The 19,554-nt window shown below is 38.3% G+C and overlaps 1 protein-coding gene across 6 annotated transcripts; it reads left to right on the top strand.

Moving 5' to 3' along the window:
• The first annotated feature begins 305 nt into the window (after window positions 1–305).
• On the top strand, window positions 306–19,092 carry arntl1b (aryl hydrocarbon receptor nuclear translocator-like 1b). Of its 6 annotated transcripts, none has more exons than XM_047808935.1 (20): window positions 306–454; window positions 2,559–2,618; window positions 5,637–5,696; window positions 5,800–5,947; window positions 6,417–6,455; window positions 6,576–6,614; window positions 7,200–7,357; window positions 8,210–8,272; window positions 8,629–8,708; window positions 8,798–8,890; window positions 9,038–9,155; window positions 9,363–9,512; window positions 11,224–11,467; window positions 13,273–13,379; window positions 13,898–14,048; window positions 15,252–15,337; window positions 17,143–17,251; window positions 17,455–17,548; window positions 17,642–17,735; window positions 17,908–19,092. In XM_047808935.1, exons 3-20 carry the CDS (start codon window positions 5,684–5,686, stop codon window positions 18,066–18,068), a joined length of 1,947 nt encoding a protein of 648 aa, XP_047664891.1. In that variant the 5' UTR covers window positions 306–454; window positions 2,559–2,618; window positions 5,637–5,683; the 3' UTR covers window positions 18,069–19,092. The 6 variants fall into 6 exon arrangements, with proteins under 6 accessions (XP_047664891.1, XP_047664887.1, XP_047664893.1 ...); XM_047808931.1 differs by having other exon boundaries at window positions 11,221–11,467; XM_047808937.1 differs by lacking the exon at window positions 6,576–6,614 and having other exon boundaries at window positions 11,221–11,467.
• The last annotated feature ends 462 nt before the right edge of the window (window positions 19,093–19,554 follow it).

Raw genomic sequence — 19,554 nt, 5'->3', positions numbered from 1 at the left:
CAATTCACTTTTCACCAATGAACAATAATTCAATGATATTTCTTCCTTCGCCACTCAACGAATCGCGTAATTGCGTTGTTTTCCCAGTTGTGAACTTCACCCTCTGTTTATTCGTTACGTTCTCTGTTGTCTGAACGCTTTCACTTTCCGCCGTTTAGCGCTCGCGCCTCCTTGTATTTACGTTAAGATTCGGTAACGATGGAAGCCACGCGCACACATAATCGGGTTGCGTTTCGTATCCTCGCTGCGCTATTGGCTGTCGCGTACGTAACCCGCTCTCTGATTGGTCGGTCAAGTCCAGGCTCGCTCTGTGCTGGCACGGGATTGGTCCGTAAGTAGGTTAGTGGCGCACTGGTTATTCAAGGCGAACGAGGAAAAGTAGGTCAGTTTAAATACTGACGTCCTCCGCAGTGTGTTAATGTGACCGTAAATGTGCCTTTTCTGCCTTCGATATGTGAGTAGGACCCTTTTTTTCCCCACAAGTTTTAGTTGTAAATAAACGTTAGTTATTGTCCTTCGTTTGGTAACGACAGTAACCTGTAAGACTCGACTTTTAAGTAACATAATGTGCTCTAACTTTTAAAAGCCTGAACAGGTGCGATTGGGATTTAATACATTAATTTATCTGTAATGGATACATAAATAAAGCAATAAAGAGTCACGACTTGACAGCTACACGTCGTTATACGCATTGTTGTTGTTGTTGTTTTTTGTTTTTTTTACAGATATGCGCATGTTGGACGCATGTTTGACACGCTCCTTAACGGTTGACATTGTATATGTGTTAGATTCAACAGGATGACATCTATTTATTCTCATTGTTCATCCATTTTGTTGTCGTCGTTGTTTACAGTTAAAACACAGAAGGATCAAAGCACTGCCGTTCATCATATTCCTGACACGTACTTGTGCAGCAGGATAACGAAATAGCTCCTGTTTACATACATTAAGGTTGCCAGATCCATTTAATATGGTCATCTTGGGGGGGGGGGGGTCAACCCACAGCCCTAAAACGAATCATCACTTGAAAAGTATCACCTGCGTTGTTGGGGGTTTGACCCCAGCCTCCTCCCTAAGTGCACAGAGCCCGCTTTCTCTCCTCGTGTTTCAGGGGTTTCCTCTGATTGTTCAGGTTTCCTCCGTTGGTCTAAATATGCGTTTTAGTTGGTTGGCGTCACCAATTTGTCCATAATACTGTATGTGCGCGCGCGTGTGTGTGATTGTGCCCTGCATTGGATTTGCACCCCATCTATAGTGTCCCCTGCCTTATGTCCTGAGTACCCTGGGATAAGATCCAGGTTCTATGCACACCAGCATAAGATAAGCAGTTGAGGAAACGAGTGGGTGGATTGAATGTGTGGGTGTGGCAACACAGGAAAATATGGCAAAAACATGTTATACTTAGATTCCTCATGGCTCCAGGGTCTGTGGTATGATCCTGTGCTCAGGTTATTGTTTGTGTGGTGGTTTCCTCCAGGTTTTTTGGTTACCTCCTGAAGAATGTTAGTGGTTGAATTGACCTAAAAATGTGAGTGTGTGTGTGTGTGTGTGTGTGTGTGTGTGTGTGTGTGTGTGTACAACACAGTACTACCATTCCACCCAGGGTGTATTCCCTCCTCATGCCTGGTGTTCCACTTATGTCAGTGTGTAATGACATCTGGATAACATCTGCCAACAGTGTGAAATGATGAGCATGACTGCTCTGAAAAGTACTCCAAGATAACCACAGCTCTCCCACGACTAGGAGGGGTGATGTTAACCCTAACTAAAATTAGAAAACGTAAATGTGAAGTGTTTTGTTTCCAAGCAACAGAGACGTTGTACTTGTAACGTATCGAGGGATGATTACGGTTTAACATGCACAATCTAAGTCTGATCAGACAGACAACACCTGGATGAACTTAAAAAGTGCAACTGCATTGATTTTCTAGATCCAATTTGAATTATGAATATGTTTAAACACCTACCAGCAAACGCTAGGATTCAGAGGATTGAGTGAAGTGTTATTAGTCCATGTGCCTGGATGGATGCCATAGCTGTTTACCGAGTGCTTTGGGACAAATCTATAGGAACAGACTGCAGATTAACAGAAGAAGATTTCTCTTTGGAAAACTGTTTAGTTTAGATGCAATGAGTCAAGCGGGAAATCCAATCAGTCAGTTCGTAAAGCATCTGAGAAACGGTGATAAATGAATCAATTGTGTCCATCTTCAGATCAATATTTTACATGGCACCATTTTTCATCCCCTATTACACATTTATATATTACGTGCAGGCATGTTGGCAGAAACCTATGTGAATTTGCAGATATAGAATTGGCTGCCCTCATTCTTCATCGCAGTGCTCCATCTGTACATCTGTTATTCATTCTGTCTTAGTCATCGCCCTGCCTTACTCATCCATCATGTCGTAGGCATCGCACTGCTGCTGCCCCTAAACTGCACTGCAATTCAAATAGTTTAAACTTGAATTATTGTTTAGTTCATTTCTATATAATGTATACTGTGCTCTCACTATAGCAGGCCCCATCACCTTGTTTTTTTTCCTCTTATCTGTAGGTTTTGTGCCTGCCTGCATGTGTTCGGAGGTAAAAGGTGACTCTGAGGACTGGAATCTGGGTAATGTAACTTGTACACGCCTACAACATGTATGAAGTCATCAGTAATATAAAAGCCAGTTTTAGACTGAGTCTTAGTATAATAGCAGCAATGTTACGCCTTAAAATATTTAATACGCAAATAGTTTGGACTCATTTAAAGCTGGATGAAACAAGATTAAATGTTCTTAATAGGGAGCTGAAGGTAATCAGGATCATGTTCATCCGGTTGCATGTGTCATCACTTTAAAATGCAATCAGACATGTAGAAGTGCAAACGTTAGTAAGTTTTGCGCTGCCTTTTAGTGTTATTTAGATAAGCATTGTAGATTTTACCACAAATCGCTTACCATGGTGCAGTTTTGGTCTGTGACTGAAATTCATACACTGTGAAGCTTCCTTGGGTTCCTCACTCTTCTAACTTCCTTCCCTAATAGTTTCTCTGTAGTTAGTTTGCTTTATCTCATTATAATAATAAATGGCAATTACTGTATATTTTGATTAAATTATTAAATGTATTTATTAAAATATATTCTGCCAAACAGAATAATACACACATTATACACACACACACACACACACAAAAGAAATGTATAAAAAAAACCATAGCCTCTGGCTGGACTGGACATGTAACTTATTTCCATGTGATAATTATATGTTAGAGTTTTCTTTTATATTAAAAGATCTAGGTTAGACTTTACATTGGTTTTTAAAAAGGCTGTGTGTTAGCAGTATTACCCAGCTGACCTACATTCTCCCAGTTTTTGCTTTTCCTTTCTTTCATTTTTTTGGCTTGTTTCCATCTAGCTGGCTTTTATTTCCTTGCCTTCTAATGCAACCAGGCTTTTTGTCACTGGTTTATGCACTAGCGGGGCTGTAATGTTGGGTAATTTGACTGGCACATCATGTTCACCCATAGTCTTTTATTCACTAGAATAGGGTTGATGTTATAAATTTATTTTCAAAAACTGTCCTGTCACCTAACAGGCCAACAGAGCTTGTTATAACCTGATGAGGGTCTCAGTCTCAGTCAATTAGTTAATGATTTGAACAGTTAATAATTAAACAAATACTAATTTGGAAAATGTGTAAGTCCACATGATTTTGCTTAAGAAGGTATATGGAAATCTGGAGACTGACTCCTTCCATAAATACTACATAAACATTTTCTTTGTTAAATAATGCCACTTTTTTAATGATTTTTATTAGCTGTACAAGTCCCTAGCTGTAATTTATATATATATATATATATATAATATATATACGTATATATATATATATATATATGTTATTATAATATTATAATTATAATTAGTATAGGCTGTATGCACTTGCTATGTAAGGCTGCCATATACTTGTTATATAAGCCTGTATGTACTTGATATATGCACTGTCTATGTATGCAATATACAAACTTATGCAGTGTCTAAAATTCTACTACCCTAGATCCTTATTGAGTTCTAACGCAGTTAGAACAGTTTTCCTGTTACAGTTTAGTGTTTGAATAAACCTGTTGATAAACCTGCACCGAACCCCCCAACTGCTCCCCGGGCGCCGCAGCATAAATGGCTGCCCACTGCTCCGGGTGTGTGTTCACGGTGTGTGTGTGTTCACTGCTGTGTGTGTGCACTTTGGATGCGTCAAATGCAGAGAACGAATTCTGAGTATGGGTCACCGTACTTAGCCGTATGTCACGTCACGTCACCTAATAAACCTGTTAACCTTTAGTGTTTGAATAAACCTGTTAATTTATACTGGTTTGAAAAGGTCTGATTTGAGTAACAGTCTTCTCGATTTTCCAGATTAGTAAATATTTTTGAATAACCGGTTAGGGTTTTTGATTAGAGACGACTATAATGACAGCAATCGCACAGATGAGAAAGTTTAAAGAGAAACGAGGCTCATCACGAGCACAGTGGCTTAATGAATAGTCCCCTCTAGGAATGGGGACACAATTCTCTGTTCTGTCCTGTGTATGCAGAGTATTCACATTCTCCTCATGCTTTAGGAGTTTCCTCTGGGTTTTTTCCCCCGGTTCAAACACATGCTTTGTTGGCTGAGTGATAACTCTAATTTGTATGTAGAGTCAAATGGGTGTGTGTGTGTGTGTGTGTGAGAGAGAGAGAGATTGTGCACTGTTCATGGTGTCCCCCTCAGATAGGCTCCAGGTTCACCGTGATATTATGTAGGATAAGCGGTACAAAAAGTGGATGGATGGATGGATGGAATCTCTTCACTCTGTTTAACCTTATGTACCATGAAATTGCTAAGCATTATAGTCTGATATGGAATGAGACAGACAGACATGGTATGTCTCTGATGTGCTGTTTAGTCTTTCAGATGTATTTAAGATACACAACTGATTAAGTGAACACAAAATACTAAGTAGCAGCTGCATGCATGCTTGATCATGTGATTTTGGAGATCTAATGTAAAAAAAAAAACAGATGATTCACTGGAAGAAAATGTCTCATGAAACCATGACACCCAATCTGATCTGGTTTTTCTATGACAGGTAAACAAGTAATAATTGATTTAATGAAGTTTAATTTAGTAGTTATGGAAGGAGACTTTAGTTTCAGTTTATTTTAGTTGGTACAGTTGGCTTTCCACCAGAGAATGTCTTCAAGAGAAAGGCATTTTGATTTATAGTTTCTCATGAACATTTAATTTTGGCTTATTTACTTCATCAGGGAGGATGTGATTGTTTTGTGGAAGCTCTACAACTGCACCTAGAAATAGAAAGAGTACAATATGTCATTATTTAATAAATGAGTAATCTACTTCAAAATGTGCTACTCAAGGAAACTAATCAGCTTTGGCCAGACATGAATCACACCACTGAATAGCTGAGTATTCTCATATAACACCACGCCTCACTACATTTACTGCATCCAAAATGCAGTCTCTTTTTTTAATTCCCTTCTGTTTAAAACCTGCATCGTCTTGATGTGCCTCGATAGATAAAATGAACATTCGTGTTACTGACTGACATTATTACGTATCCTCACTCTCTCACTTGACACTTTGTTCCTTGCAGTTTTACGGACAAACGCTTCCTGAGATGGTCTGAGAACAGCAGTCCTCATGAATCTTTGTGGTGAGTCGAGAAAGCAATTTTTACCATGCCACCTCTATTTTTCTCCGGCTCAACGCTTCAGATATCAGACCTCTTTGATTGAGAAGTGCGTTTATTTCTGCAGATGATCTCATGGCAGACCAGAGAATGGACATCTCATCTACGATGAATGAGTTCATGTCTCCTAGCTCCGCTGAGCTCATCAGTAGTTCTATCAACACGTCCTCCATGGACTTCACCCGCAAGAGGAAAGGCAGCTCCACAGACTACCAGTAAGTCCAACTCTGAATTACATTTCCTGTAGGTCATGTCGAACAGGTACCGTTGTCATCAACAGATATTAAGGTCAGCCGTCCTGTTAAGACCTCAAGGTTTATTATTTTTCTGTAATTGCATGTCCTTTGGTTTATTTGCTTAAGATTTTTTTTTAAAGATTGTTTTCTTTAAACGTTACATTTAATATTGTGGATTGTCTTTAAAGCAAATTTCTTTTATCACTTATGTTACAGCAGCCACTGTTTAAACAGTGTTTTTGCATACAAAGAATATCTGCATCTATGTAATTTTTTTAAAATCTGTTTAAAAAAAGTTTAAAAAACTGATCTTTAAAATAAACCATTATAGTAATTAAGTAATTTGGGGGAAATAATTACATTGAAAAAGTGAATAAATAAAAGTATATTTAACTTTTTTATTGTAATTTTTAATGTTGACTAAATTAATGTGTTATCATTTGTCAAGAGACAGTATGGATCTGGACAAGGACAAGCAAATCGCAAGGTAACTATTACTGTTAGCGCATTTTAGCAATTAAAATGTGAAATGATGCGTTAGGAAGCATGAGGAAAGTCCAGTTGGATTTAATTTAGTTTAGTAAAATATCTTTTTATTTTTTAACAGGGAATGTATTGATCAACATGGAAGGATAAAGAATGCCAGGTAGCATTTCTTCATCTTACCTTCTGTGCTGTATATGGCTTCAGATGGTTTTTTGTTCCGTGTTGCTTTGCAGAATTAATCATTCATGTCTATGAGAAATTCTGGAGAGTGCTTTAGGTTTATAGCAAGATTCACAGCTGGATAGAAGCATGAATACTTTAACCGTCCAGTTTATTAGAATTGTACACAGTTACACAGTCAGCCAATCACGAGGCAGGAGCGCAATGCATATAATCATGCAAATGTGCATAAAATCTTGCCTTGTTGATAAGAGAAGACAGAGCAGAGTGTGCAGATCTGGTTCATAGCAGCTCAAATAACCATACTTTACAAATGTGATGAGCAGAAAAGTAGCTCAGAAAACAGCAACATGAAGTTTCACAGCTGGAGATCCCACTGTCAGAACAGGAGTCTGATACTTATAGTGGGCACAGACTTACAAAAGAGAGAAATAAACAATATAAAATTATTATTTGTTTATTTCTTTTCATTTTTATTCAACGTATCCCATAAATTCGGACGATTAAACTTTATTTTCTTACATTTCTTTGTAAAGCTTTGGTCATATTTCTGTGCCCTTTGTAGGGAGGCTCACAGTCAGATTGAGAAACGACGCAGGGACAAAATGAACAGCTTCATTGACGAGCTGGCTTCACTAGTGCCTACTTGCAACGCCATGTCGCGCAAACTGGACAAACTGACTGTATTGCGCATGGCTGTACAGCATATGAAAACATTACGAGGTGAAAATGATGTACAACACTCTTCACAATAAACAAAGACCTAGACAGTAAAGCAAACTGTAATAAATGTATTAAAGAATATGGGATGTTTGGTGTTTTGGGATGAACAGCGGACAGTCTTTACAGCAGCAAATAGGACAGTCGACATTAGTCGACATTAAGTCTACATTATTCAATTAAAAAATCTGAGGTTAGAGACATAACCCTTTAATTGGAGGAGCAAGTATTCGATTTATTTATGTGATTATCCACAATTACTGTTTGTGATTCAAATTAGGATGTTGAGGTTCTCTTTAGGAGTGACGAGGATGGACAGAATTAGGGACGAGCACATCAGAGGGACAATTGAGGTTGGCTGTTTATGGGCACAAGGTCAGAGAGGCTAGATTGAGTTGGTTTGGACATGTACAGAAAAGGGAGATGGTTATATTGGTAGAAATATTTTGGATATGGAGCTGCCAGGTAAGGGGTCAAGAGCAAGACCAAAAAGGAGATATATGGATAGAGTTAGGTGGAAACAGATGATTCGCTGTGGCGACCAGTAACGGGAAAAGCCAAAAGTTGAAGAAGAGAGTATGCGAGCCACAGAGTTAGAGTAGAACATTAAAATCAGTTAATCGGGTCTGTAGGGTGAGAAGAGCCAAAGCAGGAGAAATGTGTCAGGATCACTCCAAGCTGCAGGAGTATAGGTTAAGGCCAACAGCCAGGGAGAACAATATGTCTGGTATGTCTTATAACTTTTATAATGGGGCATATATAGAGGACTCATATTAGAAAATATGAAAAGATTTTTAAAATGTTTACCTGATAATATGATGAAATGATCTTGTGTTTATTTTGGACCTTTGGAAGGCGTCTCAGATGTCAGTCTTGTAACAGACAGAACTAAAGCTGCAAGTCTTCCAGCACAGAAAGGTCTTCAGAACATAGTAGTTTACGCATTGTATTTTCTCAGCGAAGTGACAAGATGTACATTTGTTGTCTTACAGACTTAAATAGAAAGACAAAATTTGATATTGGTGGGAAATATTTTATAGCTACTATAACATAAGAGATATTGGGAACTTTAGTTTTGGACATTTTATGATTAATAGATTTGTAATGTTTTGTTCTGTGATCAATTAAAATAGTTCACATAACCGTTTTCATTATTGGTTGTTTGAGGGTGTGTTGTTATTTGAAGAAATTAATCCCCAGTCATTAATTATTTTGCAGTACCAGCACACCCAAGTCACTCAGTGTTTATTATTCACTGATTAATTGTTATTCAGGTGCTGCAAACCCTTACACTGAAGCTAACTACAAACCAGCCTTTCTGTCCGATGATGAACTGAAACACTTGATACTAAAGGTATGTACCACTGCTTCGTCATCTTAAACACTCTGACTAATGTTGATGTCATGGTGGGTTTTGATTTGAATTTTTTGCCGGACCCGCAGGCTGCTGACGGTTTTCTGTTTGTGGTCGGCTGCGATCGAGGAAAGATTCTTTTCGTTTCTGAGTCTGTGTACAAAATCCTGAACTACAGCCAAGTGAGTCAAACAGCTTATGCAGGGTTTGACTTGTGTTGTGATTATTTAAAAGAACAGAGTGTGTTAATTCTATATATAGAATATGGGGGCAAGACTGTATTATGTGAGACTGCCAGCTCACCCATGTAACCTTTCGTGTCTTGGCAGAACGACCTGATTGGCCAGAGCTTGTTTGATTATTTGCATCCTAAGGACATTGCCAAAGTCAAGGAGCAGCTGTCGTCATCTGACACGGTGCCAAGGGAGCGACTCATCGATGCCAAAAGTAACTTGGATTACAGATTTCTTGATGGCCACTTAAAGTCATGGTGTATAGAAATAATGTCTCAAGCACATAAATATACATTTCATGTAGCTCTGGTTTTATAGTTAATTAATAACTCTAGGCTGGATAACGTGTTTTTTTTTTGCAGTAATTATATGAAGCTTGATTGACAGCCTTATCAGAGTGTGTGTTGTGTTTGTCTTTCAGCCGGACTGCCGGTAAAAACCGACATCGCTCCTGGACCATCCAGGCTGTGCTCCGGGGCTCGTCGCTCTTTCTTCTGCAGGATGAAAAGTAACAGGCCTCTTATCAAAATGGAGGACAAGGACTTCAGCTCCAACTGCTCTAAGAAGAAAGGTGAGAACATTTCTAAAGTAAATAAACAAGTAAATAGCTGGAGTACAGACTTTCACCAAACAAAATGAATCAAAATAATAAATGGTTTCATGTACACTATATGTGCTCTCCAATGCTGACAAAAAACGATTCACACACAAACCAGGTGTGTGTATATATGTGTTTGTGTGTGAGAGAGAAAAAAAAGCAATAGACAATTGAGTTTAAAAGCAACAGACAACTCACAAAATGATTTCATGGGTGTTCTCATTGCACATAGCAGCAACAAGTCGTGTAATAAAAATAAAAAAGTCTACACACCTCTGATCATTTTTACACACCCCTGATAATAATGATTTACAGTATTTACAGTGTAATGGTAAAAATATCTAACACTCAGAAACTTTATTAAGGAGAAAAAGAACAAGCTTACAATAACCCGATTAAACTGTGCACACTCCTAAACTGATATTTATAAGCTCTACTAATACGTTTTGATTTCATTGCACCGCTCAGTCTTTTGGGGTAAGATTCTAACAGCATGGCAAATCCTGACTTGTTCTCTCTCTGTTCTTGGAAAATCATTCTGGATCCCATCAGATTGTAAAAGCATCTCCCGTACATTTCATGCCTGAATCTGTCACACCACAGATTTTTAGTCGGAACAGGTCTATGCTCAGGCTTTGTCACTCAAAATCACTGAAAGCCGTTCCTTTGTTGATATGATACTTCTGTAAAGCTGCTTTGAGACGAAGTCCATTGTTAAAAGCGCTATACATATCAATTAAATTGAATTTCATCCTGAAAAGGTTTCCAAATTTCTATTCATCTTCATCTTACTATCAGACACCTGAAGGTTTTGCACTAAAATTTAGGACAAACAGACAGACAGACAGACAGACAGACAGACAGACAGACACTAGCAACAAGTAAAGACAAGTAAATACAGATGAAAAAAAGCTACTAAGTTACTCCTCACTTTGTATGTTTCCAACCTGCTATTCTTAAAACCCCCTCCCATTTTATAAAAGCCCCACATCTGGCTGAATAAAAGCAGCACTAAAGCATGATGCTGCCACCACCATGCTGCACCGTGGGTATGGTGTACTCTCGGTAATATTTTTGTTTTTTTTTGTTTTTCTGCACCAAACATACCCTTTGGATTTATAACGCTGCTTGGAATTGGTCTCATCAAATTATAACAGAGTTTGGGGTGATTTATTTGTCCATCTAGCCGTCCTACCTTTTATCCCAGAACATGAGAGGCTGTTGTCACATGCAGAGCTTAATCAGTTCTTGTCAGGTATCCCTGCAGCTCTTGGTAGCCTCCTTGTTAAGCCTTTATCTTGTGATTTGATCAATTTTATAGGAATGTCTTTGTATACATAAATAATTTGAAGATTTGAATAGTATTTGAACACGAGACTCAGTTTATACTCCAGTATCACAGGCTTTTGGAATCATAATATCTGTCTACATTTTCATAGTGAAAGCTATTATAGGGCTTAACATTATTGTTAACTTGATATTGTTGATCTGATATTGTTGATCAAAAACAATATAGGAATAGTTTGTTCTTGTGAGATTCGCTGATTGAATGTTCATCTAGAAGTAAAGTAATTTATATTATAGCAACCGTATAACTATTCTACAGTCAGTTTCTCAGGTTACTGTCCATCGTGCTTTCAATTTAATCAGTGACCTCAGACTAAATCTATGTTCTCTGCAGCAGAACGCAAAAGCTTCTGCACCATCCACAGCACTGGCTATCTGAAGAGCTGGCCGCCCATGCAGAAGGGCTTGGACGAGGATAACGAGGCTGATAACGAAGGCTGTAACCTGAGCTGCCTGGTGGCTATCGGCCGCTTACATTCCCACATCGTCCCTCAGCCAACAAACGGAGACATCCGTGTCAAACCAACCGAGTACGTCTCGCGCCACACCATCGATGGCAAGTTTGTCTTCGTTGACCAGAGGTGAGTGGAACAGGCCGAGTTAATTAAACATCATACTAAATTCTGTACTAACGTGCCAGTTGTTGATTTTTTTTTTGTTTTTGCACCCAAACCTTTGACCTTATCTTGGTTAGCATTTCAAGTTGTCAGATGGAAGAACTATTCATTGTCACTATTCATTGTCATAATGTTTTTTAAGGTTCTTTTGAAGGGCACCTGTTTTTTTTTCACTGCCTAAGAATGATTTGTTCACTGTAATACACATGGTCTTTATTTAAAATATAATTCAGATATTTATAATTCAGATCTTTTATGAAATGACATGAAATGGAAAAAGATTTGGTCAAATAATCTGTTAATGTGGACCAACATATAATCCAAGAATCAGATCATGTGGAAGTCTTAGGTAGCCTTTGTTATGTGTTCCAGACTATTTTGCAAATATTAAACGCTTATCGTATTATTAGGGACAAAGTATATTTGGAACTGAGTCAAAGTAAGTTTACAAACCAGGTTTTATTACTAGATTACTCTAGATTTCTGTGTGGTGTTCAAAATGTGTGCAATGATTACATTTCTCCCTACGAAAACTTGTGAAAGTCTAAAGAGACAGACTGAAGAGAACTTATAATGTCGGACATAAAGTCTGGCTAATAATAATATCTCTCAGTGTCGCTGTCTGATACGATGGCACTGTGTTTTATGTGTGTCAGTAGAGCATGTGGACACTGCCGAGTACTTTTGCAGCCTGGGAAAACCCTTTGCATGGTCAAATATTGGCATATTGAGTTACTGAAATCAAATTGCAGATATTTGTGACTCAAATCTCAGTCACAAGTAAAGTTCAACTAATTGTATAACTAAACCTGCATTTAAAGATGCTAACACAATCATTGTCTAAAAGCAACTTCTGTTTTTTTATTTGCATTTGTGAGGCATATAGAAGGCATATTAGACATAAGACAATAAAGTCTATGCCTATTTTGATACAACCTGAAACTAAAATGGATTTAATGTCATGGAATGTTAATGGAATTTTAAATGTCATGAATCTGCACAAAATATAATGATACTGAAGTGGGATCATAATATAAAAAGTGTAGGCCCCAGAGAACGTAAAGTGAAGTGATGTAACATACAGCTAAGTACGGTGACCCATACTCAGAATTCGTTATCTGCATTTAACCTATCCAAAGTGCACACACAGCAACATCGTGAACACACACCCGGAGCAGTGGGCAGCCATTTATGCTGTGGCGCCCTGGGAGCAGTTGGGGGGTTTCGGTGCTTTACTCAAGGGTGTGTCACCTCAGTCGTGACCGGCCCAAGACTCGAACCCACAACCTTAGGAGTCAAACTCTCTAACCATTAGGCCAGGACTACAGTTAGAGAACATATCTAAACAAAATGAATATATGGTATTAAAAAAAAAAACTAAAATGTTAAATCAATTCTTAGAAAAATGGAAAGATTATGATTAAGACAACTACACTGCTAGAGGAGTGTATAAACCAGACGTGATGGCATTAGTCAGAGAAACAGACAAAAGGCCAAAGGGCAGCTAAAAAGGTTTTAGACGTGATTAGACAGACTCCCTGTTTTATTCTTCACTGCTACATTTATTAAACTGACCTCTTATCCAACAGATTAGAAAGTAGCCTAAATAAATACATTTCACCATTTAAAAAAATCCTTAAAATTAAGAGGGCAGCATTTACTACAGGTTTTTGGACCGAACCTGATTTTTATTCTTGTTTCATGCTGATAGCCAGGTCTAGTTATTTCTTTATGTTTTCAGCCATTCATGACAACTTGTTTCATTCCAGAGCCACTGCCATTCTCGCCTATCTGCCCCAGGAGCTGCTGGGGACGTCTTTCTATGAATATTTTCATCAGGATGACATCGGACACCTTGCTGAATGCCACAGACATGGTAACTGGCAGAAGATTGATTTTTACATACATTTTCATATGGTGTCTTATGTATGTGCGTGTAGGTGCGTGTCCATATATAAAGTAATTAACATGCACTTCTGCCTACACTCACACACACACACACACCGTGTACTCAAAAGTGTGTTAATGAGTTTACATATATAAATTCAACACACACTTCTGCCTAGAGTAACACTAATATGTGTAAGTATATAGTTATACACACACTTACACACACACTTCTGCCTACACATGCAGAAGTATGCATTGTGTGTGTGTGTGTGTGTGTGTGTGTGTGTGTGTGTGTGTGTGTGTGTGTGTGTGTGTGTGTGTGTTTAAACATGCTTGGAGTAAAAGTGACATTTAAGAAAAATGATTTTGTGCTGTATTTAATATAAAGTTTTTCTTATGTATGTTTTATATAGAAGAGAACGCTCAAATTAGCAGCACTACAAAATGACTAACAAAACTGAAATCATTACCAATCTCTGTTGTTGCTGTTTTTCTTTTTTTCAGTGCTGCAGATGCGAGAGAAAATCAACACTAACTGTTACAAGTTCAAAGTTAAAGACGGTTCTTTCATCACTCTGAGAAGTCGATGGTTTAGTTTCATGAACCCTTGGACCAAGGAGGTTGAGTACATCGTCGCCACCAACACAGTCGTGTCGTAAGTGATCAACTGTCTCCATTGAAACCATGGGGATTCCGTCCTTTAGGGCAGTGTGAAAGCAGAACCTGCCATAGTGTGCTGTACATTTGTCTCAGGTCTCAAGCCTAAATGTCACGTAAACTACACCAACACCACTGGGAAATGGTAAAGTGGTTAAGGCATTGCACCATTGATGGGAAGGTTGTGAGTTTAAATCCCTGTTCCACCAAGCTGCCACATTTGGGCCCCCGAGTAAGGCCCTTATCCCTCAATTGATCAGTTGTAAAAAATGAGATTAAATGTAAGTACACAGGTGTCTGCCAAATGCTCATAATGTAATGTGAACCTCTGCACTGACTCATATTAGCAGTGACAGGAATTGTTCATAAGCCAGTACAAGTACATAATGGAGAGATGATGATCACATCAGCTGTAACTCAATTTTTGTTCAATTCAGTTTCAAGACTTTCAGTATTTATCTAATATTGGTGTTCCATTCAGCCAGCAGAACAGAAATCCACTTACAGAACATTTTCAGTCAGTAAGCAAATTAATTATTTTACTGTTGCAAGTCTGATAGAGTTGTTCAGGATTCTGTTGGCTTTCAGTATGTGACGTTTCAGTCTGTTGGAAAACCTTACACAAAACTGTAGAGGTGGAATGGAATGCATCCAAATGGTAAATGTTCATGAAAAGCACTCGGGGCATCATCCAATAAAGCAGAAATAGGTTTGATATCACCACGTATATGAAGCTGACATTTACCTGAAGCATTATGGGAAATAAAGTTGATTTTTTTTTTTAAATTAATTTTGAATTGATATTATGTCCATACAAGTATAGGGTGTACATATCATTGTAGATTATAGAAGAATTATAGAAGAAACATAAGGTTAGATAAAGTTAGCATGACAAGCTGTGTGTGTGTGTGTTTTTTTAGGGAACATTTAAATAAGGTATAAGCTGGTAGAAGAAAATAATCCTTGACGTGGTTGTGTGGTGCAGCCTGACAACCTGACGTATTCTTTTTACTAGCGCCTTTATGTAAAGGAAATGAAACATCTATCTACTGCTACAATCATCCCTTTATTCTGGAACCTGTCATGCCAGCAGTCATGTAGCTAAACAACATTTGTGTGTTATCAAGAGAAAGTTACTGAGGCATGTTAAAACAGAGAAGGGTTTGCAGGATCACTGATGCACTGGCTTGTGGTTTTTCAGGACTGGTAGCAGTGATGGAGCTGATCCCAGCTATCTTCAGCTCACTGCCTCCCCCCACAGCATGGACAGTGTCCTCACAGCCGATGGTGAGATGATTGATAAGACACACTCACTGCTGCACAGGCAGTCATTACCGCCTGTGTGGAAAATGAGTTTTATAATAGACAATGCACTCTTGGGAAATACTTTATACAATAATCTTATACAATTGTTTTATTTGCAATTCACCTCAGAATATTTGCATTCATTGTGAGGAATAAAACTGATTTTATAAAATAAACGTTACAAACATTGGTTGAAATTTGCCTTTTGAACAATTAGACAAATGATTTAGTTTTATTCAACAAAATATTATATGAAAATCTATTACAATTATTTTTTTAAACTTTGCTTTACATTTGCTTTTAAATAGGGCTCAAAATATCAGGAAATATTATCGCATGTTATTCCTTTTAAACATGGGTGCCAAAAATTCTGCACTTCACAGTTCAATGCTCTGAAGGTTGTGTGTTAAAATATATTTCTATTGATTATTTCTGCCCTTATTATTTAAATGTTTTTCTCCCATAATATCTAACTTTGTTTAAAGATTTTGTGATGATGGGTTTGAACAAAAATAATAACGTCTGTAACTTGCCTTTAGTACATAATAAATGTGTGTGTGTGTGTGTGTGTGTGTGTATGTATATATATATATATATATATATATAACTATCCTGATTGTCTAGACACTAACCTACAGAGGTTGGATTTTATTTCTCCCACAATCAGTATAACAGGGTTTGTTTGTTTGTTTGTTTGTTTCAATTGCTAGCACAATTTTAAAAGCATTTTTTGTAATCAGCTAGCCTTATAAAATGATTAACTTCGATTAGCAAACACAATATGAGACTGATGGTTGCTGATAGTGAGCCTCTGTGTGATGGTGTGGATCTTTCTTTAAAAATCATCTGATTCATTTTATGTATTCCAAACCTTTGAAAGGAAATGTAAATATATCAGCCATGACAGTAAATCTACTCACAGGTGACATGAATAACGTTGATTATCTTGTTACAGTGGGTCAAGGGGAGGAATATATTAGGCTGTAAGTAAACAGACAGCTCTCAAAGTTGAAAGTGAAAAAGTGAAAGTGACGTACAGCTAAATATGGTGACCCATACTCAGAATTCGTTCTCTGCATTTAACCCATACAAAGTGCACACACACAGCAGTGAACACACACAACGTGAACACACACCCGGAGCAGTGGGCAGCCATTTATGCTGCGGTGCTCGGGGAGCAGTTGGGGGAGTTCAGTGCCTTGGTCAAGGGCACCTCAGTCGTGGTATTGTCAGCCCGAGACTCAAACCCACAACCTTAGGGTTAGGAGTCAAACTCTCTAACCATTAGGCCACGACTTCCCCCTTGATGTGTTACAAGCAGGAGAAATGGGCAAGTGTAAAGATATATAGACGCAATTGTCAGACTGTATATTTATAATCACACCCTCCAGTGTCACACACGAGTCACTTGTATCTTTAATAATATACTTTTTTTGTACTATGTTTCTTATGTTCTGTAAAGCTGTTTTGAGACAATGTCCATCATTAAAAGCGCTATACAAATAAAATTGAATTGAGGTCCAAATTGTGATGTCTAGATAACTGGTTAGTACCTAACAGAAGTGGTCCAAGGAAGGACAACCGGTGAACTGGTTCAATCCCACAGTTGAGCTACTGTAGTACAAACTGCTGAAAAAGTTAATGTTGACATTTTTAGAAAGGACACAATAGATCGCAGCTTGCAGTGCACTGGAATACGTAGCCACAGATTGAATTCTCATCTGCTGGACAAACAAGTCAGATTATTGATCGATGTACAGCCATAATGGTTTCTAATATATTTCCAGGTTCTGGGAGACGGGCTTTGCAAACGGTGCCTGGCATTCCAGGGGGCACAAGAGCTGGAGCTGGGAAGATCGGCCGCATAATAGCTGAAGAGGTGATGGAGATCCAGAGGTGAGCACCGTGAGGTCTAAAAATTCAGTTTTGGGGTACTTAATAAAAAACAGAAACTACTGTCAGAGCTGCTCTTGAAAATAAATATACAGCTTTTTATCATATCTGAGAGTTCAAGAGAGCTGAGGTGTAACAAGTACAATTAGAATTTGTGTGTGAATAAGTGCGTATGAGCCTTGATGACGGTTCAACGTGATTAACAGGATAAGAGGCTCATCACCCTCTAGCTGTGGCTCCAGCCCACTGAACATCAACAGCACACCCCCTCCAGACACATCTTCACCTGGGGGCAAGAAGGTAAGAACATGGCTTAACTACTTCATGTGATTTAAAATCATATTCTACACTAACTGTGAATCAACTGTTTTTGGTTGTTTTTAAACTAATCAGATTCAGAATGGTGGAACTCCAGACATGTCTTCAGTGGGGATGATGTCAGGCCAAGACTCCATAGGATACCCGTACTCTAACAGCTCAATTTTAAGTAAGTTTAAAAGTAAACGTTCAGTTTTTTGTGCTATAACATATACAAGACAGTAGAGAAATAAAGATGCTGAAATGTTTTTAGGCCAGAAAGAGAGAATTTCCAGTGCTGCTTCCGTTTCTATACAACTTCTAAACTCAGCAGTGTAGTCACACCTCTTTATCTCCTTCAGGTGAGAATTCTCACATCAGCATCGGGGACATCATGGACGAGCCTGGCTCCAGTAGTCCCAGTAATGATGAGGCGGCCATGGCTGTCATCATGAGTCTTCTGGAGGCAGACGCTGGACTCGGAGGACCCGTGGACTTCAGTGATCTGCCATGGCCTCTATGAGAAGAGAATTATTCTCTCAGGTGAAGGATTGGGAGATGAGAACTCAGCTCTCCTTCTTCAACGTGTCCATCATCAGGCCCAGCGTTTTCCAAAAAGCCTCACAGACTAATGTGTTAATAAAGTACAGTCATAACCATTATTCTGACAAACTTTTTTCAGAAAAACACTTCCCAGCGACACAAATCTTTGTTCGATAATTTTGCCAGTATACAGTGAGGAATACTGGAATCGTCCACTTTTGTCTATGTGGCACAACCTTTGGTTTATTTTAGCCACACTAACCTCCAGAAGTCTAACATACACTCAAGCCACCACTTTAATAGGAACACCTGTACATCACATGTTAGCAGCACAATGTATACAGTTGTGCAGGTCAAGTGCTTCAGTTGACATTCATGTCAATGGAACAGGGAAAAATGTTCTCGGTGACTTTGAACCTGCCATGGTTCTTGGTGCCAGATGGCCTTTTCACAGTCTAAAACATCTAGCGACAGTTCTGCACATGGAAACACCTTGTTGATGACAGAGGTCAGAGGAGAATGACCAAGGTTCAAGGAGAAGGTTCAAGATATCAGCAAGATAACAACAGTCTCTTTACAACTATGGTGAGCAGAAAAGCATCTCAATGTACAAACCGTGAAGCAGCTGGGGTAGAGCTCCAACCAGCCAAGAGCAAGAATCATCTTGAGTCCGTGCCCACTATCACCTCTCATTCCTGTTCTTGGCTGAATGTATCTAAATAATTGGCAATTTGCATGAATTGAGCATGAGTACAATTGTTCCTATTAAAGTGACCAGTGGGTGTATGATATTTTACACACAAATGTATGTATGTATGTACGTATGTATATTGTTTGAGCCGTGATATATTTTTAAAATAAAAAATGATAGACGTTGCAGAAATATGACATCTTTATGTTTATCATTCAGGCAACTCCAGAATTGTTGCACTGCCTAATATTTTGAGATGCATGTTTTTATCTGCTTTTGAAATTTGTGGTAACAATATATTTGCTGAAACTTCCCCTTTATTCTCCACTGCCCTTTTCTTCTTTTTTTTGGCCAGTTTGGCATAATTATCTTCTTAATTACCTCTAGTCATGTCTTGGCATCCTTTCTATTCTGACTACTGCTTCATTTCACCGGTTTAAAGGAATGCAGTTGTAACAAATAAAACAGGGAGGTGTATGGGGTACGGAGTGCAAGTTTTCTGTAAGGAGACGTTTATTTGTAATTTCCCAGTAATGCAATGGTATGATGGCATTATACTTCATGTTGTGTTGCATCACACCACCATATTTTTGATTATTTTCCTCAACAGTGCACCCAGATGTGTTGGTAACTAGACACAATATTCATGAAAATGTTGTCATTTCCCAACAAGCGGTTTACAAAAGCTACAGTATTTCTGTAGAAATGTTTCTGTAATTCTGTAATTTAGTATTTTTGTAGACACTACAGCTCAGTATAGGATTTGTTCTGCAAG

Source organism: Tachysurus fulvidraco, chromosome 2 (genome assembly GCF_022655615.1).
Source record: "Tachysurus fulvidraco isolate hzauxx_2018 chromosome 2, HZAU_PFXX_2.0, whole genome shotgun sequence".
Lineage (NCBI taxonomy): Eukaryota > Metazoa > Chordata > Actinopteri > Siluriformes > Bagridae > Tachysurus > Tachysurus fulvidraco.
The sequence above is the reverse complement of the archived record's forward strand: the minus strand, read 5'-3'. Positions and strand labels throughout refer to the sequence as shown.